We start from the raw sequence: 26,460 nt of genomic DNA on the forward strand, positions 1-26,460 counted from the left end.
GTGAAGCACTGGAATGGGTTATCTAGGGAGGTGATGGAATCTCCTTCCTTAGAGGTTTTTAAGGTCAGGCTTGACAAAGCCCTGGCTGGGATGATTTAGTTGGGGATTGGTCCTGCTTTGAGCAGGGGATTGGACTGCTCTTTTTTCAACTCATCTTACATGAGTCTCTCCTCCGACCCTCTTTATCTGACTCTTCCATGCTTTCCTTCCCCCTTTCCAGGTCCCATTCTTCATTAACTTTCACTCTTACCCACCCATGCTTCTCCTTGACTGTCTTGTGTTCCTCTCCCAACTCACAGCTCCCCACATCAGTCTCATGCCTTTCCTGGTTTGTCTCTCACCTAGAGCTCAGCAAATTTCAGCGGCTGAAGTGAAAAATCCTTCCCAATTTTCTTGGGACAAACCAAAATGGAAATTTTGAGGTTTTCTCACCAAAGTGAAACACGAGAATGAATAAATAATAATAATTAATTGCAATAATAATTCTGGGTCAAACAAAACATTCGATGCAAAACATTTTTTTCAGTTTTTTAATTTGTTACATTTTTGGGTGATCACCACTTAAAAAAATATTTAAATCAAGCTATCTAAATTTTGAAACAAAGCATTGTTTTGAAGCAAAAGGTCAAAGCACTTCATTTTGAAAATGTCAAAACAAATGGCTTTGCCTTTCAATTATGTATTTTTTTCATTTCTTTGATCACAACCATTCCCCAAAGTGGAACCAAATTCATAGCTAGTTTTGATTGCCCCAAAACTACATTTTTCAGTGAATAAACTATTTGACAAGAAAATGTCACCTAGCTCTACTCCCACCCCTTCTGCAACTCCTTACTCATCTCCCTCCCTTCCTCTTCATAGCTCATCTTTTTTCCACCATCCTTGCCCATCACCCTTTATTGCAGCCACCCTTACGTGCAACACCCCTTTTTTCTCAGCTCTACTCCCACCTTCCCTTGCCCATCTCATGTCCCACAGTCCATTGTCTGTCCCACATTGTACCCCAATTCCCTGCTCATCCTTTTCAGTGCCTAGCTTGTACACCTCCCACCACTGCCTCTCCAATTTGCCCCCCTATCCACCCATCTTGCAGCCCTTGTTGGATCTGCTGTGAGTTGTTACAAGCTGTTGAATAGGGGAGTAGGGCCTAGCATGTGTGAATTGGAGGTTGGGGATGGAGGGGAAACTCTTGCTTCAAGGAAATGTCTTCCCCGCAGTTAGCCTGGGTAACTGGCACCCAGGTCTTAGCACCCAGACTAGCCTAGCTGCGGGATGAACAGCCACACTGCAGCAAGACATCTGAATCACTACGTCCTCTTTGTGGCTGGGCTCCCATGCAGGGCTGGCTTTATGACCCGCGGAGACTGATTGGAATATTCGGCGGTGATCCAGTGCTTTGGCGGCTCTTCGGCGGTGGGGGATCTGCTCCAGGTTTTCTGCAGCACCAAAGGACACCCCCTCCCAGCCACCAAAATGCCTCCTAAGACCCCTGGAGCGGTACCCCAGCCATCAAAATGCTGCCAAAGACCCCTGGAGTGGGGGCCCCTTAGGCGCAGGGCCTGATTTTGGGGGATTGGATGAATCGGCTTAAGGCCGGCCCTGCTCCCATATGTGTCACTAGGACCTGTGCGGGAACATACCACAGTTGGTTACACTGCAGTAAGCTAAGCCACTCTATGAGTCTTTCCCACTGAATTCTGGAGATTTTGTCAGTCCTTTTTGGCACATGGGGGGAATTGTGGGAAGGCACTGGAGGACTGTGGGCTCTGAGTGGCTTAGCCTTCCTCCTCACTGCAAAGTGGTTTGGTAAACCCCCAGCTGGGCCAGTTAGCACGACTGAAAGCATCACCACACTGGAGTGAGTGGGTTGTGTGTGTAGATGGGAGGAGTGCTGGGGTGACATCATCCCAAGAAGAGCATGAGTTAACCCTGCAGGGAAGGCACGGGCTGTGTGATGCAATGGCTCAGGCTGACCTGTTCAGCTCAACCTGAGCAGAACAGGTGCTGAAGGGACAGCGCCCTCCCTCCCCCACCTGTACCTCCTCCAGTCCCCCAGGATCTCAGGGACCCAGCCCTCTCCCCTGCATGACAGGGTCCGTGAGACCCCCAACCCTGCCCTTTGCCTGTGGGGATCGGCGGGACCCCAGCCCTTCTCCATCGCCACCGGGAGCCGGGGGCCCCGCCCCTCCCTGGCATCACAGGGTGCAGCTGCTCGGGTCCGAGCCGTCCCCTCCCCCCAGCCGGCCTGCAGCGCCGATGCCCGGGATAGGGGCAGTGGGAGCGCGGTGCAGGCACCGGCCGAGGAGGAGCCCCAGGAAGGACCCCGAGGCCGAGGCGGGCCAGGCCGGGGCCGCCATGGACGCAGCGATCTGGATCTATCAGTTCCGGCTGATCGTGCTGGGCGACTCCACCGTGGGCAAGTCCTGCCTCCTGCACCGCTTCACCGAGGGCAGCTTCCCCGGGCCGCTGCACTGCGACCCCACCGTGGGGGTGGACTTCTTCTCCCGCCTGGTGGAGATCGAGCCCGGCAAGCGGGTCAAGCTGCAGCTGTGGGACACGGCGGGGCAGGAGCGGTTCAGGTACAGGCGGCTCGTCTCGCTCCCGGCCTCCTCCCAGCGCCTCTGCCTCCCCGCCCATCCCCGCGCGGCCCGGACCCCGCTCCTGCCTCCCCGCCCATCCCCCTGCGGTCCGGACCCCCTGGCTCCCCGCCCATCCCCGCGCGGCCCGGACCCTGCTCCTGCCTCCCCGCCCATCCCCCTGCGGTCCGGACCCGGCTCCTGCCTCCCCGCCCATCCCCCTGCGGTCCTGACCCGGCTCCTGCCTCCCCGCCCTTCCCCGCGCGGCCCGGACCCCGCTCCTGCCTCCCCGCCCATCCCCGCGCGGCCCGGACCCGGCTCCTGCCTCCCCGCCCATCCCCCTGCGGTCCGGACCCGGCTCCTGCCTCCCCGCCCATCCCCGCGCTGCCTGGACCCTGCTCCTGCCTCCCCGCCCATCCCCCTGCAGTCCGGACCCCCTGGCTCCCCGCCCATCCCCGCGCGGCCCGGACCCCGATCCTGCCTCCACGCCCCTCCCCGTGCTGCCCCAGGCCCTCCCTCCTGGTTCCCTGTGCTGCCCCAGGACCCCCTGCCTCCCTGCCCATCCCTGTGCTGCCCTGGGACCCCTCCCCTGCCTCCTCACGCTGCCCTGGGACCCCCTGCCTCGCCGCCCATCCCCCTGCCACCCTAGCACCACACCTGGGACCGCCAGCCTGCCCCCTACTCTTCCCCAATCACTCCTGTGCCTTCCCAGGACCAGCCCCACACCTGGAACCCCTCCATCACCCTCCTGTCTCCACAACTCACCTTGGACACACTCTGCCGCACCCTGATCCCACCTGGGCCACCCTCCTGCTGCTCCTCCCCTGCAGACTCCCCCGCATCACTCCAGGGACCACACTGTCGTCCTAGACACTGCTTTCTAGGGTCCCCTCTCTCCCCGAACTGCCTGTAGCCATAGGAACTCACCTCCACCCCAATCTCCATACTCCTGTCTTTCATCACACACTTCTCATTCCAGCCACTGAGACCCCCCTCCTGTCTCTCCTCCCTCTGGAGAAGGCAAAGCCAGGCATCTCTCTTTCCCCCAAAGCACATTCTCCTCCCTTAAACCAGACTCTTGATGACCACTGTGCTTCCAGCATGTTCCTGAGCTTGGTGGGGTTAAATTGTGACAGGGACCCTTGCAGGAGATTCATTTACACACACCATCTTCCTCCCTTGCAGATCAACAGTTCCTCTACAGCTGACAGGGCAATCTATTCCCTGGACAGGGAGACAGAGTAACCAAGGCGGCAAGTTGTATGGGCCCATGATGCCTGTGATCCAACAAGTTCAGGGCCCAGGGGCCCAGATCCTCCAATGTTCGAGGCCGAGTCTGTCCCTGGCCCAGCCTACCGCCCCCGCACAACTTCCCCTGGAGCATCCCTACCTACACCGTGGGCTGCGGGCGGCTGCCTTGCCGCTCCACGCTGCACTCCTTCATTGGCTGCTGCCAGCTACAAAAGGGAGCAGCAGGGGCGGCAGGCTGAGGTGGCGGCACAGCTGCTGCCTGTGGAGGGAGGAGGTGCACACGTGATGGCAGCCCTCCCCCCTGGCACCCTCCACAGGGGAGGCAAGGGGGCTTCCTGGACCTGAGAGGGGCCTGTCCCTTAGGAGCACATGCAGTGATGGTGCTGGGTGAGTGTGCTTCTGGAGGGACTAAGGAGGCCCCGTCCTCAGAGTTTGCTGCTGCTGGCAGGGAGAGGGCTGGGGGACTATGGAGTCCATCTGTCTGGCCCAAGCCCCCAGGCAGCCTGCCTGTACCCCAAACTCCTCATTCTCAGCCCTGCCCCACCTAGAACCTGCACCCCACAGCCCTCACCCTACACCCCTACCCTCTGTCCTAGCCCTGAGCCCCTCCCACACCCCAAACCCCTCATGCCGCAAGCCTGGGAGGGGAGGAAAATTAGAGCAGCGCTGGCATGCTCAGCAGAGGAGCGCTGGGGAGGGCTCCCTGGGTGGGGCTAGCTGCCGCGGCGGGCAGGGTTAGCTGCTGCGGAGGGGGGCGGGGTTAGCTTCCGCAGGGGGGGCTCCCCAGGCCAGGTTAGCTGCCATGGAGGGGGGGCTTTCAAGGGAGGGTAGCTGCTGCGAGGGGGAGCTCCCCGGGTGGGTTAGCTGCCGCGGCGGGTGGGGTTAGCTGCTGCGGAGGGGGGGTCTCAGGTGGGAGGGGTGGGTGGGCATGGTTAGCTGCCATGGGGGGTGGTGGGCGGGGTTAGCTGGGGGGGTGGCGCAAGGTGGAAGTTTCGCCTGGGGCGCGAAACTTCCATGCACTGGCCCTGTGGGCACCACCAAAAATCATACAAACCTGCAACCCTGGAGATTAACCAGCAACTTTCCTGGGCTTGCATGAGTCGGAAGGGCATAAATATATTTTTGCAGAGTCAGGCCTCTCCAAGATTAGTGCTGAATTCACTGCTGATAACAACAGCCTCTTAATATTTTTCAGCTTCTTAGTGTTTTCCTACAAACAAATGTAAAATATAAATACAGGTCTAATAACTAGTAGTCACTCTGTTTTGATTTTGCTGACAAAGGGCCAACATATCCAATCAAGACTGTTAGTTGACTCAAAGGGATGTGAATAAAATACCATCTGAAATCAAATAATAGCCATCATTTAACATGATGATGCTCAGGGGATATCCAATGGTGAGTCATGTATGCCGTTGCTTTGACATTTACCCACTAGTGTATGTGTTCTCCAATACCCAGCAGATACCAGAGGAAATACTGTTAAATGTGTTTTGTTTGTTAATAGACATGTCTTGACAGATGGCATACATAGAAATTATGAATGCAATTGTTGTGCTTAGCCTTTTAAATCTATTCAAGCATGTTATAAATAGATTACTAAAATATAAACAGTATGTTGGAAACTTGTATATTTGTCCTCTGTTAAATGAAGAAAAATGTAGATCATAATCAAGCTATAACCTTTGGGAGATTAGAAGATGCCAAAAGGTCTTCTTAACTTACTAGGATGCTTTTCTTGTAACAATAAAAATGACCAAGCAGTGTATAGGTCTGTTTTTCAAGTCTGCTCCAGCTCCTTTGCAGTGTCCCACTGGTGCAAAGCTACATTGAGCCTGGCTTAATACACTCCCAGAGGATTTCCCTATGTGAGGGGAATCCGTAGTAGTTGTATGCCAGCCCACTGCTGGTCCCAAGGCTAGGGGACATCCCCAGAGAAAAGTACGTTTTGATGGTGTACTTGCCACGACACCCTTTTCAAATCTCTTTCTTTCTTCTACATCCTATGGTAAAACTTCTGAGAAAGGGGAGGGCTGGGGGTGTATCTGCCACTGGTGTCTTGGGATTGGGATCGGATTCTAAGTAGGCTCATGTAAACACCATTTACATTGCTGAGGAGTGTATTACTTTTCAGTTAAAGTGGCATGGTTTTTACTACCTCTGCAAAGTGGGTAAGCACTAGATGGCTCCTTATACTGAGATCAGATAATACAGTGATGGATACAGTTTTATTATTATTAATTTGTTTGTATTGTGGTAGTACCAAGGGGCTGCAATCATGGACCAGGACCCCGTTATGCCAGGTGCTGTCCAAAGAGAACAAAAAGATCTCTACCTTATGGCGTTTACAATCTAGTGGGACAAGAACCTAGATAGACTATATTTAATGAATATAAAGTGGTTATTCACCGTGTATTTCTGACCAAGATAGGATAAGATTTCACCTAAATTAGTTCATTTCTTTGCCTACCTTTTTGCCTAAGCCTCACACTATGCCAGGGAAACTAGCTTAAGAAAGTCTGTTCGTGGACTCAGAAAAAGTCCAAGGAGAGATGATCTATGCTCAAAGGTCATCCAAGGGGATTTAGCATGGCCTATAGTCAAGCTTGTTATGACAAATTGTTTGTACCAGAGAGACTGTGGGATGTTTTAAAGCTCATTCTACCGGAGTGTTAACATCAATAGCTTCCCTATAAAGTGTTTCGATTTCTGGTACTGCCATTTGTTGCTCAGTTTATTCACAAAATTATTCTTGGTTCTGAGACTCCAGCTTATGCCCAGATCAGAGAGCACTGCTACTGTCTTTATTTAATTAAGTATTCACCAGCAAGCGTTAGCAGATAACTGCAATAGGAGGGCTAATTTACTATGTCAGGGATCTGCAGAGACAATTTTATGATAGAGGAAAAAGGGTTACTTACCAGTAACTGCAGTTCTCAGAATTTTTTTGCCTATGCCCATCCATACCGACTCCACTTCTGTAGCGTGTTTTTGGTGAGCTAGATGAAGCTATGAGAAACCAGATTTGTTAGGGGTGGTGCTTTTTATAATGGGGGTTTACAACCTCAGATCAATGGTGCTAATGTTCCAGAATGGTCATACTGCTTTGGAATAGTATGTTCACAGCCACATGAAGACTATGGATTCTGAAAGGCAACCATATTCTCCTTGGCCTCATTTATTCTTCCAGAACTCCACTGGCTCAGCTTTTGAAATGCATATCTTTTATAGGTTTCAGAGTGATAGCCATGTTAGTCTGTATCAGCAAAAACAACGAGAAGTCCTTGTGGCACCTTATAGACTAACAAATTTATTTGGTCATAAGCTTTTGTGGGCTAAGACCCACTTCATCAGATGCATGGAGTGGAACATACAGTAGGGAGATATAAATACACAGCACATGAAAAGATGGGAGTTGACTTACCAAGTGGGGGGCCAGTGCTAACGAGCCAATTCAATTAAGGTAAAAGTGGACTGTTCTCAACAATTGACAAGAAGGGGTGGGAATCACTTTTGTAGTGCTAATGAGGCCAATGTAAGCAAGGTGGCCCATTTCAATCAGTTGACTAGAAAGTGTGAGTATCAGCAGGGGAAAATTAGTTTTTGTAGTGACCCATCCACTCCCAGTCTTTATTCAGGCCTAATTTGATGGTGTCCAGTTTGCAGATTAATTCTAAGTTCTGCAGTTTCTCATTGGAGTCTGTTTTTGATGTTTTTGTTGTTGAAGAATTGCCACTTTTAAATCTGTTATTGAGTATCCAGGGAGATTGAAGTGTTCTCCTACTGGTTTTTGAATGTTATAATTCCTGATGTCAGATTTATGTCCATTTATTCTTTTGCGTAGAGACTGTCTGTTTTGGCCAATGTACATGGCAGAGGAGCATTGCTAGCACATGATGGCATATATCACATTGGTACATGTGCAGGTGAACGAGCCCCTGATGGTTTGGCTGATGTGGTTAGGTCCTATGATGGTGTCCCTTGAATAAATATGCAAACAGTTGGCACTGTGGTTTGTTGCAGGGTTTGGTTCCTGGGTTAGTGTTTTTGTTGTGTGATGTGTAGTTGCTGGTAAGTATTTGCTTCAGGTGGGGGTGCTGTCTGTAAGCGAGGATTGGCCTGTCTCCCAAAGTCTGTGAAAGTGAGGGATCATCCTTCAGGATAGGTTGTAGATCCTTGATGATGTGCTGGAGAGGTTTTAGTTGGAGGCTGTAGGTGCGGCTAGTGGCATTCTGTTACTTTCTTTGTTGAGCCTGTCCTGTAGTACGTAACTTCTGGGTACCCTTCTGGCTCTGTCAGTCTGTTTCTTCACTTCACCAGGTGGGTATTATAGTTCTAAGAACGCTTGATTGAGATTCTGTAGGTGTTTGTGTCTGTCTGAGAGATTGGAGCAAATGCGGTTGTACCTTGAAGCTTGGCTGTAGACAATGGATCATATGATATGGTCTGAATGGAAGCTGGAGGCATGTAGGTAAGTATAGCGGTCAGTAGGTTTCTGGTATAGATTGGTGTTTAAGTGACCATCGCTTATTAGCACTGTAGTGTCTAGGAAGTGGATCTCTTGGGTGGACTGGTCCAGGCTGAGGTTGATGTTGGGGTGGAAATCGTTAAAATCCTGGTGGAATTCCTCAAGGGCTTCTTTCCCATGGGTCCAGATGATGAAGATGTCATCAATGTAACGCAGGTAGAGTAGGGGCATTAGGGGATGAGAGCTGAGTCAGCCATAAAAATTCTAAGTCAGCCATAAAAATGTTAGCCTACTGTGGGGCCCTGCGGGTACCCATAGCAGTCCCACTGACTTGAAGGTATAAATTGTCCCCAAATCTGAAATAGTTGTGGGTGAGGACAAAGTCACAAAGTTCAGCCACCAGGTTTGGCGTGACGTTATCGGGGATACTGTTTCTGATGGCTTGTAGTCCATCTTTGTGTGGAATGTTGGTGTAGAGAGCATCTACATCCATTGTGGCTAGGATGGTGTTTTCTGGAAAATCATGAAAGGATTGTAGTTTCTGTAACAGGCTGGATCACAGAAACCCCTTTGGGACTGCCACCTGATGTGCCTAGACTACCTCTGAGCCCATTTTCCCTGTCAACTTGGGACTTCAGTACTTTCCCTTGTTTGAGCCAGACACACTTGCCTGCTGCAAACACAGACCCAAGTCTGAACCATGTCACCCACAAGCTGCAGGCTTACTGAAAACAGCTTAAGAAGTGCTCCTGTCTCCTGCACTCAGATACCCAGCTGCTAATGGGGTCCAAACCCTAAATAAATCCATTCTACCCTGTATAAAGCTTATACAGGGTAAACTCATAAATTGTTCGCCCTCTATAACACTGATAGAGAGAGATGCACAGCTGTTCGCCCTCCCCACAGGTATTAATACTTACTCTGGGTTAATTAACAAGTAAAAAGTAATTTTATTAAATACAAAAAGTGGGATTTAAGTGCTTCCAAGTAATAACAGACAGAACAAAGTAAATTACCAAACAAAATAAAATAAAACATGCAAGTCTAACCTAACAGTAGGAAACTAAATGCAGGTAAATCTCACCCTCAGAGATGTTCCAATAAGGTTCTATGACAGACTAGCCTCCTTCTAATCTGGGTCCAGCAATCATTCACACCCCTGCAGTTACTGTCCTTTGTTCCAGTTTCTTTCAGGTTTCCTTTGGGGGTGGAGAGGCTATGTCTTGAGCCAGCTGAAGACAAAATGAAGGAGGTTCCCAGGGGCTTATATAGCCTCTGTCTTGTGGGTGGAAACCCCTCTCCCCCCTGGGTAGAATTACAGCTACAAAATGGAGTTTTGGAGTCACATTGGCAAGTCACATATCCATGCATGACTCAGTTCTTTACAGGCTGATGTCATTGTCCACATGCTAGTTTGAATGTCCCCAGGAAAGCTCAGATGTGGATTGGCGTCTATCAAGGTCCCTTGTTAGTCAAGTACTCCCAATTACTTGAATAACGCCTTCCCACTATATGACCAGATTTAGTTGCTTCCTACAGCAAACACTTTAAATACAAGCATAGAGCCAACACTCATAACTTCAGATATAAAAATGATACATGCATATGAATAGGATGAATACATTCAGTAGAACAAAACCTTTGCAAAGATATGTTACGTGGCATATTTAGCATAAAACATATTCCATTTATGTCATATTTACATTCATAAGCATATTTCTGTAAAGCATTACGGGGTGCAACATCACAGTTTCCTCAGGAAGTCAGTGATGTCTTAAAGATAGCTGGGAGTGCTGGTAGGGTAGGGCCTGAGGAGAGAGTCTACACAGCCAGACAAACCTGCTGTCAGGATGCCAGTGCCTGAGATGATGGTGCATCCAGGATTCCCAGGTTTATGTATCTTGGGTAGCAAATAGAATACTCCTGGTCGGGGCTCTAGGGGTGTGTCTGTGTAGATTTGTTCCTGTGTTTCTTCAGGGAGTTTCTTGAGCAGATAGTGTAGTTTATTTTGGTAACCCTCAGTGGAATCAGAGGATAATGGCCTGTAGAATGTGATGTCAGAGTTCCCTCGTATAGTTAATCTCTTATGAAGGTTTTTGAACATTTTATTAATGTTAGCATTCTTCTTTCGACACAGACACACATCCCAGATTTACTTATTTCAGGTATAAAGAAGAGGTACTGACAGAGATCCAGGTGTCAAAGAGGAGACACTAAGACATATTGATAAAAAGTAACAAGACACCAAGGCTTGATGGTCTTTATATAATAGAATGTAAATTTGGCACTCCTATTTACTCTCTTATAATACAAGAACAAAGGGCTATTAAATTAGATTGTAAGATGTCACATTTAAAACTGATAAAATAAATACTTTTTTACACAGTGCATAATTAACCTGTGTAGCTCACTGTCACAAGATATCACTGAAGCCAAGTGCTTAGGCTTGGTGAGCAAACAGTTTTTGTACTGATTTAACTACCGTACTTTGATTAGAGGTGTATATTTTTAATCAAATTAGTTAAATCAGTACAAATCATAGTGTAGATGAAGCTATTTTGATATAAAGGTGTCTTACATCAGTATAGTTTGTTATTCGTCCCTACACAAATAAGCTATATCAATGTTAGCACCATTTACCAGTATAACTGTGTCCACATTAAGGACACTTCAACTGTATAAACAAGCCCTTGGTAAGATTTTTTAAAGTATTAGACATTTACATGGCTAATAAGAACATCCATAGTAATATCAGATAGGATAAAACATTATAAAGGATATAAGCTTCATGCTTCAACTCATAAATTAACTTCTAATTGACACAGGTTAGGAAAAACTTCCCCTCTAGGCAGATTTTTTCCATAGTTGTCCATCACAGAGTTTCTTGCACCTTTCTTTGAAGCATCTCATACTGGCTATCGTCAGAGATAGGAACTAGACTAATGGACCACTGATGTAATCCAGTATGGCATACCCCGTGTTCCTATCACATTCTTCATAGCTCTGCATTCTGTTTCTGCAACATGGAGCTTCTAGAGAGGAAGTTGGTTATGGAAGGAGATTTTAGGTAAGCAGATCCAACAGGTGAGTCAGAATGTGATTCTGAATTGGGAGCCGATCTTATTATTTGCACAAAATTTGCAAACATGAGTGACTGAAGTTAGTCAGGCTCCTGAATCCATTTTTAAGTACTAAAACCATGGCCTGGTTTTCAAAGAAGATGAACAATCTCAGTTCTCATTGAAGTGACACTGTACCGTAGTATATTTGTCTACACATTAAAGCAAAAAAATAAACTTCCAGGTTAAGTGAGAGGAAACTTTGAACAATCTGTATGTGAAACTCACATGAATCCAGACTGGATAGTTTTTTCACATGACCTTCTCACATGTTAACACATTTGTTTTTTTCCTATGTATGACTGAATGCAAAGGTACCTCATAGGAACAAATAATTTGCCGTTGGCAATGTCAGGACAGAATTGAAGAGAGAATGGATTGGTTGCCAGTTTGACTGGGTAGTGCTTATTACCTGCCTGGTTCAGTAGTGAGTAGGTAGTGTGGACTTTAAATTATTTTTTCAGCCGTCCCTGGCGCTAACCCACGTTGATTACTCTTATGTAATGAGCTGCAGACATACATGCCATGGGGTGAATTAAAGACAGAGATTGAACTTGAATTTAGCTTGCCTTGTTGCTCTTAGTTTTTCAGATGTTTACAATTATACATGGAGTTTTTAATATAGATTAAATATAAATTGTGTGAAAGGCTATACCTTTGTTATGGAGGTAACGGTAAAGGCTCCGCAGTTAGGGTCAAAATAGATTATCGTCCCCAAACTCACAGCACTGCCTCTATGAGTAAAGAATGAATTTTCCATTCACATATAAGTAAATCCGTAAATCAGTTTGAGTTCAAATTAATTAAAAACTGAGTCCTTTAAGAAATTTAGCAAGTGTCAATCTTTTCTTTATTCTGAATTATCTTAATAATGGAATAACACAGACTCTTCAACTTTCCATATAATTAAAATGAATTGTAATCTTGCGCATAAGCTATATTTGAAAAAAAAATAGATTGAAATTAAACTAAGTTATTCACGATTGTTGTATTTAATTATTATGATTATATAGACTACAGACGGGCTCAGGTAACTTTTAAGTGGGGCCATTGTGACTACAGAGGTAAATCAACCAATTACCACCCTTCTCCTACAGCTAATTTGCATGCAATAAGTCTATTGGCTGTAATGAGCCAGTGGTATGAAGCAGACTGGACAGTGTGTCAAGAATTTTCATTGGTTGATTATTTGACCCAATTATCACTGCTCCCTAAAGTTTCTTTGCCTGCATACTAGCTTGGGCATCTCTGTGTGAAAGTCTCCCCATAGCACTGCTGCCTCAGCTCCACTAAAGCATCAAGCCAGACCTTCTGGGGAAACTGAGGGAGGAGTGCATGGGGAGCCCTTAAACCCCAGAGTCATTGGGATTCTGGCACTGGGCTCCCCAAACCTACTCTCATATTTTGCCTGTCTCATTAAGACCATCCTCTAACTCATACATCAATAAGAAATTAAGGGTCAGAGTCATCTGTGAAGTTTGACTGGTTTGCACTGCTCTGATGCAAAGCAGCTGTACAGCTATCTTAACTGGCTAGTGCACTCTGGCTGTTTTGCTCTGCACTAATGTACCAGTGAATTTGCCCATAAAAGGTCATTTTTTTAAATTATTTACGGTTAATATTACATATCATCAAATCATTAGAAATTTCACATGGTCAATTTTGCTTTAGGTTTCTTGTTTAATGTTGTTTGAAATTTTTAATAACTTTTAAATACCATGGAAATTCCAAGACTGAAAACTACATTTTGATGCACATAAGGTTGAGAGTGTATATCAGTAGCTTAAGGGTAAAAACATTGCATAGATGTTGTAATTATCCCAAAACTATGCATTACAAAGCCAGGATATTATATTAATGCATTATGCTTTGTAAAACATGGTTTTGGAATAATTATACCATCCCTGTAATTTTTTAATTGATTGATATGTACTCTCATATTTAACTCCATTATAATATACACCTCTACCTCAATATAACACTGTCCTTGGGAGCTAAAAAATCTTACTGCATTAGAGGTGAAAACGTGTTATATCGAACTTGCTTTGATCCACTGGAGTGCGCAGCCCTGCGCCCCCAGGAGCAGTGCTTTACCGCTTTATATCTGAATTCGTGTTATATCCGGTTATATATATATATATTCGTGTTATATCTTGGGCTGGGAATAAAAATAATTCTCTTTCTAAATTAGATAAAGGTAAAGCTTTAGTTTGGAAAGTTTCTTTCATTTTAGTAAAAATCAGTGAGATCAAAATCAGAAAGAAACTGATGGCTAAATAAGCATCACTCTAAAATGAGCATCACTCTAAAAATACAGTTTGATTTGATTCATATAGTCTCTAATTTATTTTCAGAAACAGTTGTCCAGTGAATAATATCTTATCATTGCTTTCATTTCGAATGACTGTCAGGGACTTATTTTTTAACCTAATTACTCAGTTTAATCTAAAATCACGTCTGAAGTAAACAATTTCCTCCTTCATTAAAGCTAGTTTAATCAGGATTAATTAACCTACAGAAGGATTCCTCTAAATGAGAAGTCATAATTTCAATAAGCATTTTAGAATCTACATTCAACAATATACTCTCAATTAAAACAAAAGAGTGTGAAATTATTATTCTTTGGAGGGTCAGTTTGCTGCATGATTTTCTGACAGAGCAATCTCATTTTCAACAGGAAACTGTTGTAGAATATAGAATTATTTTGTGGGCTTTGTAATTATAGAATTCAGGATCAAAGCCATCTGGTTCCGGTTTAATATCTGCTGTAGCCTTATTTAATCTATTGAACAGGCAGAGACTTATTAAGATTTATTTGAATATGTTCTGTTCAACAAAGATCAACTTTGTCAAAAAAAACCCTGCCTTTTTGTTGAAAAGTGTTGTATGAAGATTACAAATGTATTATTGATAGCTTTGATACAAACTCTCTTGTTGCAGATCTGAAATGATAGCAGTCCTTTCAATAATCTGATATCCTTTAGTTAACATTGTTTATCTGGGGGTGGGGGTTGTTTTTGTTTGTTTTTTTTGAAGATAGAATGTTTTACTATAATTAGCAAAAGTGCAAATGGTTCATAGGTTTCATAACCTGTAACTGGTTTATATGGAGCAGAGAATAAATATAACATTGTTTTTTCTAAATGATTTTTAGACTCAAGTTTAGTAACTCTCCTAAACTTGGTTTGATTCACACTTTGCAAATCTTTGTGATATCATGACTCTAATATAATAATCTAGTAAGAGGGAAATACTATATATTTTATTTTCTCTTTTACAATAAACTTCTTTTAGGTCTGATATTGTAGCACTTATTTGCACATTGCTAGTGATGTCAATGGGTGTTTTGCTTATGAACTGCATCATGCTGTTCATAATTATTGTGATGGTGGTCAGACAGTGGTGGCACAAGAAGAATGTCTGAGATGTAATTAAGCTCTTTTCCTTTAAGATTGGGCAGGACAGAGTGAGTTGAGAAATAAATTTAATACCATTGAAAAATACTGAAAGATTTTCCCTTAATATTAGTAAGGACCAAATTCTGCCCTTTCATATGGTTTCATAGAATCTATAGCTGAAAGACCTAATGTGCATCATCTAGTCCATGCACTTTCATCACTACATGTTAGAGGATAGTGTGAATGAGCACCACTGAAGTCAGAGATAAAATGCATCTACTAAGTCACTGAGGCCCAGCTCCTCAAAGGTATTTAGGAGACTAACTCCCATTGAGTTGAATAGAGTTAGGCACCTAAATAACTTTGAGGATCTGGGTCATAGTTCATTTCCCAGCCAATGCTGGAATGTTCCCCAAAGTGTATTTTTCTAGTGTTTGCTCAGTCTAGTTTTAAAAATCTCAAGTCTGGGGTCTTCCATGACTTTTTTTGGAGTGACTGTTCAACAGCCTAATAGATCTTAGTGCTAGGAAGATTTTTCCTGATTTTCAGCCTCAATTTCCTACTTCTTAATTTTATCTCATCACTCATAATTATACTTTCATGTAATACACTACTCTAAATAATTGCTGTCCTTAAGTTTAAACCTCTTCAAATATTTGTAGACAGTATTTCCACACATATCTGCCCTCCTTAACTGTCACTTAATCAAGCTATACCCATCTAAATCATTTTTTAAAAAATCTTTCCTCATGTGTTTTCTCCAACCCACCTCTTTTGCTGTTTTCTGAACTCCCTCAAGTTTATCAGGTTCTCTTTAATAACGAGATCTGAAAATGAAAGATTTATTTGACTTATGATTGTACCAAAAGATAGAAACTATTCTCTCCCTTATATGATGCCACTTCTTACGTAATCCAAAATTACAGTTGCCTTTTTTAATCATTTGTTTATTTTGCAGAACTGTTTTTAGTCAATTAAACAAATAATACAGGCCAGATTCTTAGGTGGTGTAAATCAACATTGCTATAGTGAAGCCATGGAGCTACACTGATGTACAGCTGAGGATCAGGTCCTGTGTATGTAAAACACACAGGTGTACATGAGGTATTATTTAAAGACAAATAGACAGTTCATGGATATTTGATGTCACATAATTCTATATAAGAAACTATGGTACTTGTATAGCATTATTCCAGTATAAACCAATATCTAATTTTCTGTCCCCTGTTGCTTATATCACTGTCTGCATTACTGTTTTCAAGGATTTTCTTCAGATTGCTTGCATCATTTACATTGTTCCAAGTTAAATCTCATTTTGGTGGCAATATTTCTAGTCTCTCTAGATCCATTTCAATTATTTCTTATGTCCTTGCTTGCATTTGCAGTTCATCCAAAGCATCATCTGAAAATTTCAGCAACATGCTAGTTATGCCCTCTTCTAAATCATCAGTGAAAATACTGAGTAAGACAGAGCCTGACACAGATCCTTTAGACACTTCACACAAAGTATTATCTACCCTCTATTTATGGTTCTTCAGCCAGTTTTCAGCAACGTCATTTTTCAGATCCAAGCCAATTTGAATTAATATTGAGGGTAAGATTCCATTTGCTTCACTTTAGAACTGCGCGCACACACACACACACACACACACTCTCATATATCCACAATAGAATTTGCCCCTAAGATATTGGAATAGATCAGTCCAAAATATTAGGGTAAACAATTAGTCTTACCCTACTATACAGCTGCTACCCCTTCAAATGCAACTTACTGTGACTACCAGAATTTAATTATCCCAGGATTCACGTACACAACTGCAACATCATTATTTGAGTTTGTTATACCATTATGTTCAAATTGCAATAAAAAACTATACAGGTTATAAACTGAACAGTTAAGGAGGGTTACTGCCATAGAAAAATATGTTATCAAGTAGGATTTACCCTGATCCAAACTATTTTAGCAGCATCCTCAGAGGTCATCATAGAATCATAGGACTGGAAGTGACCCCAAGAGGTCATCTAGTCCAGTCCCCTGCACTCATGGCAGGGCTAAAGCATTGTCTAGACTAGCGGTGGCCAACCTGTGGCTCTGAAGCCACATGTGGCTCTTCAGAAGTTAATATGCAGCTCCTTGTATAGGCACCGACTCTAGGACTGGAACTAAAGATGCCAACTTTCCAATGTGCCGGGGGGGGTGCTCACTGCTCAGCCCCTGGCTCTGCCACAGGTACTGTCCCCACTCCATCCCTTCCCGCCCCCTTCCCTGAGCCTGCCACCCCCGAAGAGCCTCCTGCACGCCAGGAGACAGCTGATCAGGAGGTGTGGGAACGGAGGGGGAGGCGCTGATCAGCAGGGCTGGGAGGGGTGGGTGACTCTGGGAGCGGAGGAGATTGCTGATGAGTGGGCTGCTGACATATTACTGTGGCTCTTTGGAAATGTATATTGGTAAATTCTGCCTCCTTCTTAGGCTCAGGTTGGCCACCCCGATCTAGACCATCCCTGGCAGGTGTTTGGCTAACCTGCTCTTAAAAATCTCTAATGATGGAGAGATTCCACAACCACCATAAGAAATTTATTTCAGTGCTTAACCACCCTCACAGTTAGGAAGTTTTTCCTAATGTCCAAACTAAACCTCTCTTGCTGCAAGTTAAGTCCATTGCTTCTTGTCCTATCCTCAGGGGTTAAAAAGAACAATTTTTCTGCCTCTTCCTTGTAACAACCTTTTATGTACTTGAAAATTGTTATCATGTCCCCTCTCAGTCTTCTCTTTCCCAGACTAAACAAACCCATTTTTTTCAATCTTCCCTCATAGGTCATGTTTTCTAGACCTTTAATCATTTTTGTTGCTCTTCTCTGGACTTTCTCCAATTTGTCCACATCTTTCCTGAAATGTGGCTCCCAGAACGGGACACAATACTCCAGTTGAGGCCTAATCACCCTGGAACAGAGCTGAAGAATTACTTCTCATTTCATAGTATATTGAAGGCCCATGACAGATGATGTTAGAGGAATATTAATTAAAAAACTAGAAAAATATATAATTAATATGGCATACATTAAAAGGATTTAAAACTGGCTAACTAATAGGTCTCAAAATGGAATTGTAAATGGTGAATCAGCATTGAGCGAGTGTGTTTCTTAGTGGGGTCCTACAGGCCTCTGTTCTTGACCCTACACTATTGATCATTTTTATTGATGATCTGAAAGAAAACATAAAATCATCACGGATAAAATTTGCAGATGCCACAAAAACTGGGGGAGTGGTAGATACTGAAGAGGTTAGGCTCACTGATACAGAGCTGTCTGGATTGCTTGTTAAACTGGGATCAATGTGGTTTAATACTGCTAAATGTAAATCAATATGTCTAGGAACAAACAATGTATGCCAGACTTACACAATGGGGAACTCTATCCTGGGAATCAGTGACTCTGAAAAAGAGTTTGGGGTTGTGATGAATAATCAGCTGAACTTGAGCTCCCAGTGTGAAGCTGTGGCCAAAATCCATTATCAGAGGAATATCAAGTAGGAGTAGAGAGGTTATTTTACCTCTGTATTGGGCACTGGTGCAATCACTGCTGGAATATGCGTTCTGTTCTTACGTTCACAATTCAGGAAGGATGTTGATAAATGGAAAGGGTTCAAAGAAGAGTCACGACAATGATTGAAGGATTGGAAAACACACTTTATAGTGATAGACTCAAGGACCTGAGGTTATTTAGTTTAACAAAAGAGAAGGTTAGGGGGTAACTTGATTACAATTTATAGGTACCTGCTGAGGAACAGATATTTGATAATGAGGTCTTCAATCTAGCAGAGAAAGATTAAACGCGATCTGCTAGCTAGAAGTTGAAGCTAGACAAATTCAGACTGGAAATAAGGCCTAGATTTTTAACAGAGAGGGTAATTAACCATTGGAACAATTTACCAAAGGTTATGTTGGAGTCTCCTTTGAAAACAAGATTGCATATTTTTCTAAAAGATATGCTCTAGGAATTATTTTGGGGAAGTTCTCTGGCCTATGTTATACAAACTAGATGATCACGATGGTCCCTTCTGGCCTCGGAATCAATTACAGATGGCTAGAGCCCCAATGCTGAATGTCTCATTCCAAGCCTGAGTAATTGTAGCATAAAGAATTTTGGAAGCCCTGTGCCATAGATAGGCAAGAGGTAAAGAAAGGTTCTTTGTCAGAGCTGTAATAAGTGCATTTGTCCCTCTGATTTGTTTTTGGCCAGTGTTACAGAACTTCCTTTCTTGGTCTTGTGATATATTTAAAACTGTTAAAATTGTAAAATATCACCTTCAGTTGTCAAGGGCTTTCCTGATCCTGCTTGTAAGATGTGGAGCTCTGTAGGAAAGTGTGCCATCTGGGTCAGTCTGTGCAGAGAGCCAGCCTAGAGCAAGGTGGGTGACTTGTGCCTCTTTGCTTTAGGGAGCATCTGCTTTGTCTCCCTCTGTTTTTGATTTTGGCAAGTTACAGTTCAGGATTCTAAGAAATAAAGTAGTGTTGTGTTGCAGCCTTCCAGAAAGAGTGTTTTATTTTTCTAACTTCTCTCTTCGTTTGCCATGAACATAACAAGTCTTATTGCTGCTGATCTCAACAGGCATGATTATCTGCACAGAGTTTAATATCAAGGAATTGGTTTGAGAGGAGATTACAATAAGTATACTTGTCTATGGCAAAGTTAAGCTCCAATTCTGTCAACACTGTTCCATGTGCTTAATTGTAGAACTATTCACATGAGCAGAGTTAAGTCTATGCATGAGTGTTTGCAGGCCGGGCCGTCCCTAAGGAGGTACAGGGTCCGGGACAAATCGGCCACTCTGCTAGTCTCCTCGCCATCTGCCTGGCACACCTGCCCACCCAGCCGCTGCTCGCCTCCTCATCCCCCCACCCACCATTCTCCTTCTTGCCATCTGCCCACCTCCCCGCTAGTCCCCTCTCCATCTGTCTGGCATGCCCTGCCCCTGCCCAACCACTGACCTGCCACTCGCCTGCCTCCTCACCCCCCTCCTGCCTGTCCACCTGCCGCTCGCTTCCTTCCTCACCTCCGCCGCTCGCCTCCCCATTTGCCTCCTCACTTGAATACCAGGACAAATGGTGTCCTGATCATACTTTAGTCAGGACGTGGGACAAAGGGCTAAATATCAGGGCAGTCCCAATTTTATCAAAGTGCGGGACCCCCCCAAAGTGCAGGGCTGGGGCGGTCGCCCTGATTCACCCTACCCAAGGGACAGCTCTGTTTGCAGGATCAGAGTCTTATCTTTAAAAAAATTTAGTGGTGAATGCTGTAATTCTTTTTTCTTGAATATGTGCAACATGGTAATTTTTACCAGAAATGCCTCTTTCCAGACTGAGTCTGCATCCAAAACTGATATCAGAGATGTTGAGTCCAAAGATGCTGCATGCAGTGACAGCTTTTGGCTTTAAGAAAATATGGACAATGAACATGATCAAAGACAACTTCAGTAAATAAATTCTGGCTCATGAAAAAGAACAAATGTGTATTTTGTGAAGAGATGGTAGCAAGTAAAGAATGTACTGCTCCCCTGAAATATTAACTTGAGAAATGTAATTACATTCCCTTTAAACTCTTGTTTTTCCCCCCTTCTCTCTTTACTTTTCAGATCAATAACACGATCTTATTACCGCAATTCTGTTGGCGGCTTACTGGTGTTTGACATCACAAACCGGCGATCTTTTGAACATGTGAAAGACTGGCTAGAAGAAGCTAAAATGCATGTACAGCCATTTCAAATTGTGTTTCTGTTAGTTGGACATAAATGTGATTTAGTGTCACAGCGTCAAGTGACAAGAGAAGAAGCTGAAAAACTTTCATCTGCCTGTGGTATGAAATACATAGAAACCTCAGCAAAAGATGCCACAAATGTTGAAGAATCCTTTACGATTCTGACCCGAGACATATATGAACTTGTAAAGAAAGGAAAAATTTCTATACAGGATGGATGGGAAGGTGTTAAAAGTGGCTTTGTTCCAAATGTTGTCCATTCATCAGAGGAGGCTGTAAAGCCTAGAAGACGATGCATCTGCTGAACTCATAGCATGCCAAAGGCATATCAGGTGTTTAGAGAATGATACCAACATAAATAACATAATTCTGAAGACATAATAGATCATGATGTAGCTGAATCACCAAAATATAATTCATTTTTGTATCATTTTGTCTAATTCATAACTTCATAACATTTAAAGTGCTTTTTTCCCACAGAACAATAACTTTGAGCAGTCTTCAAGAAAATAAATTAGATATTGCTTAAGGAAAAATATGTGCTAAGTAGCAAGATGATGAGAAAGTGCAATAATCATCATGGTAACATCCTTTATGGGCTTTGTATTTTGAACAGAGTTTAAAATCAAGCTCTTGTATATAGGCCAAGTGCTGATAAGCTCGTTGCTCCAAATCATCCTGCCTCCATTTTGGGATAAAAAATATTATAACCTGTACTTTTTTAATTGTGATTCTTCATTCATGAAGAATGGATTTGCTAAAAGACAGCTAAGATTTAGAGCACTGTCGAATTTCATAATATAAATCACTTTGAAGAAAGCAAACTGAAAGATTGCTCCATCAGCAAACACTTTTGTTATGACTGTGAATACAAGCCTTACTAAAGAAAAAGAATGTATTTGAGAAGACTAATATATTTATATCCTAAAACAGGGAATAGAAGAAATGAAGTTTAGTATGAAATATTTTCTGAATCACCAGTGTAACTAGATGTAATACAACAAATGGTATAGCCATTATTCTAGATGCATAGAAAATAGGTTTTCCAACTACTAGATACCAAGAAAGTAATTTAAAATTTGTGAAGTGTAAAATTTTTGTTAAAATAGGAGTTGCTATAGGCAAGTACGATGGTTGTGTATTTTAAGGAATCAGTTTACACTTCTGAACTATAATAATTAATTCATCCATGAAAATATTTATCACAGTTGATAACCTAATATTTATAGGGCCAGATCCTCAGCTGGGATAATTGGCATAAAGTTATGCCAATTACACAAGGTGAAGATCTTGTCCACTAGCTTTAGAGAATAATTCTGATTCTGACTAGGAGTAAGATTCAAGAAAATATTTAGGGCTATGTCCTAAGGGGACTCCTGCCCTGAATATGGAGAAAATAGGGATTGGTTTATTCTCAGACACTTTTTGTCAAATTGTGGTCCACAGAATGAAAGGTTCTGAGAATCTTGCAGTTGGGAATTGGCCTGTTGGGAGGGGAGAGAGTCCATAAGAGGATTTCACTCTTAAAAGGTAGACATAGAATGAAAAAAGTTGGAGTATCCCTGTTCTAAGAAAACAAAGAACACTGAATCTTAAACTAAGAAATTTGACCCAGCAAACCTGCTGCATTTTAACTGACCTTGGGCTCACCTTCGTAACTACCTATGGGCATAACAATACTTGCTTTGTGCAGAATATTCCTCTATGTGTCACTTATATGCCAAGTAACCCGATGTCACTTGTATCCTGGTGGCAAAACAGATGGATGGCGATGAGCGCTTACCTCTGAATCAACTGCACTAAAAATCCCTTGACTTCAAATGGCATTGAACGGAACTCTTCAAGGGCCTTATTCCCATTTATATTAAGGCCCCTTTATGCTGGCAGAGTGATATAAAGGGACCTTAGCATAAATGGGAATCTGGCCTAAGATTCTAGTGCCATACTATCAGGGGCTGCTCTAGACATTTCGCTGCCCCAAGCATGGCGTCATGCCGCGGGGGGCGCTTTGCCAGTCGCCAATCCCACAGCTCTGGTGGACCTCCCAAAGGCGTACCTGTGGAGGATCCTCTGGTCTCGCGACTTCGGGAGGACCCTTCGCAGGTATGCCACCGAAGGCTGCCTGCCTGCCGCCCTCCAGGCAACTGGCAGAGCGCCCCCCGTGGCATGCCACCTCAAGCACGCGCTTTGCATGCTGGGGCCTGGAGCCGCCCCTGCATACTATAGCAGTTAATATAAATCTGCTGTGTGCCGTGAACTAAACTATTCCTGTGTATTACATGCTGCTAGAGGCAAGGTGCCTGATTCTCCACTGACTTTCACCTTTTAGAGCTTGTCAATACAAACACTTAGTTTACAGCTAGCTGAGGTGGTGCAGCACGTTAAGGGTATGTCTACATTGCAAAGGAAACCCCATGGCATTGAGTCTCAGAGCCCAAGTCAACTGCCTCAGGCTTGCGGGACTCAGGCTGCAGGGCTAAAAATAGCAGCATATCATTTGGGCTGGTGCCATGCCCCCCGCTTTTTAACATGGGTTTAGTTTGGGGGGGCAGGGTTGGTCTCGGGCTTACAGTTTGGGGGGGCAATACTGCCACCAAGCGCAGCCCATGCCAGCACCACTCCGCACCTGCATGAGGCTTGCAGTTTGGGGGGGCAACGCTGCTCCCTGCTACCCAAAATATGAGCATGTTAAAATAGGGGAGTGCATAGCCCCCTGGTTCCAGCATCGCCCTCCCACTGTTACAAAGATTCCAGGGCCCTTGCTTATAGGTCTCAAAATATTTCCTCATAGCTTATAAGAGAGACAGCAAAGTCCAATGGCTAAAGCATCAGACTGATAGTGAGGAGACCTGAATTCTGACTCATTGTGTAACCATGGGCAAGTCGCTTGAGCTCTGTGCTTCAGTTTCCTCCTCTCTAAAATCGGAATGATAATTCTTACTCACCTTTGCAAAGCTGTTGAGATCTAGCATGACTATAAACCCTTGGGGGCAGGGACCCTTTTACCTGTGTGATTGTACAGCACTGTCACAATGGAGCCTGGAGACTATGGCTTCTACCACAACGCAAATAGTTACACAGATGAAAAGAGCTATGTAAGTGTTAAGTATCATTATTTTAAGTCTACATTTAATTGCATGCATCCCCAGCTCAAAGTTGTTCATTTGTAAAAAAAAGATTCCTGAACGCCCTGGAGTCAACACACTTTTCTTTCTATGTGGAAGATTTTTGGTGTGGGAACATTGGGGAAATGTTGGGGAAATGCACAGACTAATGAAAGCAGCAAAGAATCCTGTGGCACCTTATAGACTAACAGACGTTTTGGAGCATGAGCTTTCGTGGGTGAATACCCACTTCCTCAGATGCAACTGAGGAAGTGGGTATTCACCCACGAAAGCTCATGCTCCAAAACGTCTGTTAGTCTATAAGGTGCCACAGGATTCTTTGCTGCTTTTACAGATCCAGACTAACACGGCTACCCTCTGATACTAGACTAATGAAACAATCATCTGAATACAGCCTTAATGATCTCTGTTGGGAATGTTGTAGTCTTCAGTTAATTATGATGGGAAGGAGGATTTAACCAGTTTTGACTGTGTGAGGAATTGCCATAGCCAATAAAACCAGAAAGGATTTGCAATGCATTTTAAAGTATTGTGCACATATTCATCTTATTTGTAGCGCCTATAACTGTTGAATAATGTGTAAATTCCAACATTGCATATCTAGATAACATTAAAATGATACAGTACCGTCTCGCTACACACGTTTAATAGAAGTCTCTGCTGTATAGCTGACTTGATGAAATGTATGAACTTGCTTTTATGTTTTGCAGTGCAATATCTAAGTAACAGCTTGAGCACGTTGTAGATATCTGATTATATCTTAATGCACCTTAATTCCTTTTTCAAGAAAGTTTAAACATAATCACTTGAAACTAATAGTGGAGCTTAATATTGTTCTTTATAGCTCATTTTGCCTGCCAAATTAAAATATAGAAATGGTAGAGGGAAAAATAATCCTTTACAAATTAAATATTTTTTCTGAAGTATTTTACGTATGGTAAGTCCCATTTATGGATAAGTAGAATCCTAAAAACAAGTCTGTCTGCATTTGGATTCCAGTGTCCACTAATGCAGTGGTTCTCAACCAGAGGTACGCAGAGGTCTTCCAGGAGGCACGTCAACTCATCTAGATACTTGCCTAGTTTTACAACAGGCTACATAAAAAGCACTAGCGAGGTCAGTAGAAACTAAAATTTCATACAGGCAATGCTCTGTATACTATAGACTGAAATGTAAGTACAATATTTATATTCCAATCATTTTACTTTATAATTATATGGGGAAGATGAGAAAGTAAGCAATTGTTCAGTAATAGTTTGCTGTTACACTTTTGTATTTTTAAGTCTGATTTTGTAAGCAAGTAGTTTTTAAGTGGTGTGAAACTTGGGGGTAGGCAAGACAAATCAGACCCCTGAAAGGGGGTACAGTAGTCTGGAAAGGTTGAGAGCCACTGATCTAACAAAATTCTGGCATCCAAAACTTTGGTTTGTGTCCCACCACTGCAATTTTAAAAATGTTATTAGAGCTTTAAGATGTTTGAAAATTTGCTAGTGAAGAAAAATAATCTTGCTCTGCTCACTGAAATGCTTTACGCAGTAGAGTTCTTCAGATAACTGTGGCTTACAGTGTGCCCCAAGTGGCAGCACATAGCTTAGGAGCAGATCAGAGAATGAATTGTGACTCAAATTTAGTAAGTTTCTCCCCTGCTCCCCAACCCTCTGAAAGGAAGGGCAGCATAACACTTAGACCCTTTTCCTGATGCAGCTTGCTCCCCGCTGTGCATCCAGCCAGTCACTCTGGCTGGCAGGTGGAAAGAACAGAGCCTGGGCTCCTCTCTCTCCACTTCTTGCCATCCTTGCTCTCCCACAGGAGCTGGAGCCACGGCCTAAGCAGCCCTTATTCAGCCATACAGGGAAGAAAGGGGTGGAGGGGCAGGGCTAAGTCCCCTGCGTGTAAGAGCTGTGACAATCTAGCCAAAATGTTTTAAAATATTTTACAAAACCACATAGGACAATTGTTAATAGTTAAGATTCTTCTTGCTGGTTTTGCCGAGACAATCTTTTAAATAATTTCATGGAACACTGTTCCCAGAACAAAATATTTGAATGTAGTAATATTTACAATTCCTAATTATCAAAAACCCAGGAGCTAACACCACAGTAGTCTGACAGTAATGATTGTGAATTTCAAAGGAACAGGTACTATCCTTTTTGGAACTGAATCTACACATATTCATTTCAGAGACTGCGTACTACAAAATAATAAAGGTTGTAACCAAATTATTTGTACAATTATATAAACCACTTTAAAAGAATTAGTTGCTATGATTTGCACAACAAAATAAAGAGATTATGAATGTGCTAGAAGAAAAATCTGATTGCTTGTCAGCGATTCCTTATTTATTTATTTATTTATTTATACTGCAGTAGCACCTTGAGTCCTAGTCATGGACCTGGCTAATGGGATAATGAATAGTATTGCCAATTTCTGAAAATGTTTAGAAATAGGAGTATTTGTGTTGAATGCCACATTCAGCTGTCCATCCACTTAGGAGGAAAAAAACTTCCAAAAGCGTATCTCATTAGTATACCTACACTTTTGATTGGCTCAAAATGCTTAAACTTTAAAAGTGTGGTTCTCTGAAAAATGACTATATAAATATGGCATCCTCTTACTCAGCAATTCTTTCCTCAGCACTAAGGCTCTAACACATCTAAAACAGAGCGTTAAATTCTATTTTGTGTGCATCAACAACAGAATTGTCCACTAAATTACAATTGCTGCGCAAATCTGTTGAAGGCAGAGGTTGCAAAAATGTCACTGGGGCCA

General features: G+C 43.2%; 1 protein-coding gene across 1 annotated transcript; it reads left to right on the forward strand.

Annotated features, from left to right (window-relative positions):
- The first annotated feature begins 2,256 nt into the window (after positions 1 to 2,256).
- On the forward strand, positions 2,257 to 23,826 carry RAB39A (RAB39A, member RAS oncogene family). Its single transcript, XM_030560949.1, has 2 exons — positions 2,257 to 2,579; positions 20,445 to 23,826. The coding sequence occupies exons 1-2, from the start codon at positions 2,257 to 2,259 to the stop codon at positions 20,869 to 20,871; spliced, it is 750 nt and encodes a 249-aa protein (XP_030416809.1). The 3' UTR covers positions 20,872 to 23,826.
- The last annotated feature ends 2,634 nt before the right edge of the window (positions 23,827 to 26,460 follow it).

The sequence above is a fragment of the Gopherus evgoodei genome, chromosome 1 (genome assembly GCF_007399415.2).
Source record: "Gopherus evgoodei ecotype Sinaloan lineage chromosome 1, rGopEvg1_v1.p, whole genome shotgun sequence".
Classification (NCBI taxonomy): domain Eukaryota; kingdom Metazoa; phylum Chordata; order Testudines; family Testudinidae; genus Gopherus; species Gopherus evgoodei.

Coding starts and splice junctions, on each gene's coding strand:
- RAB39A (XM_030560949.1), top strand. CDS start 2,257: ATGCCCGGGATAGGGGCAGTGGGAGCGCGGTGCAGGCACCGGCCGAGG. Junction 2,580..20,444: donor GCGGGGCAGGAGCGGTTCAG/GTACAGGCGGCT, acceptor TTTACTTTTCAG/ATCAATAACACGATCTTATT.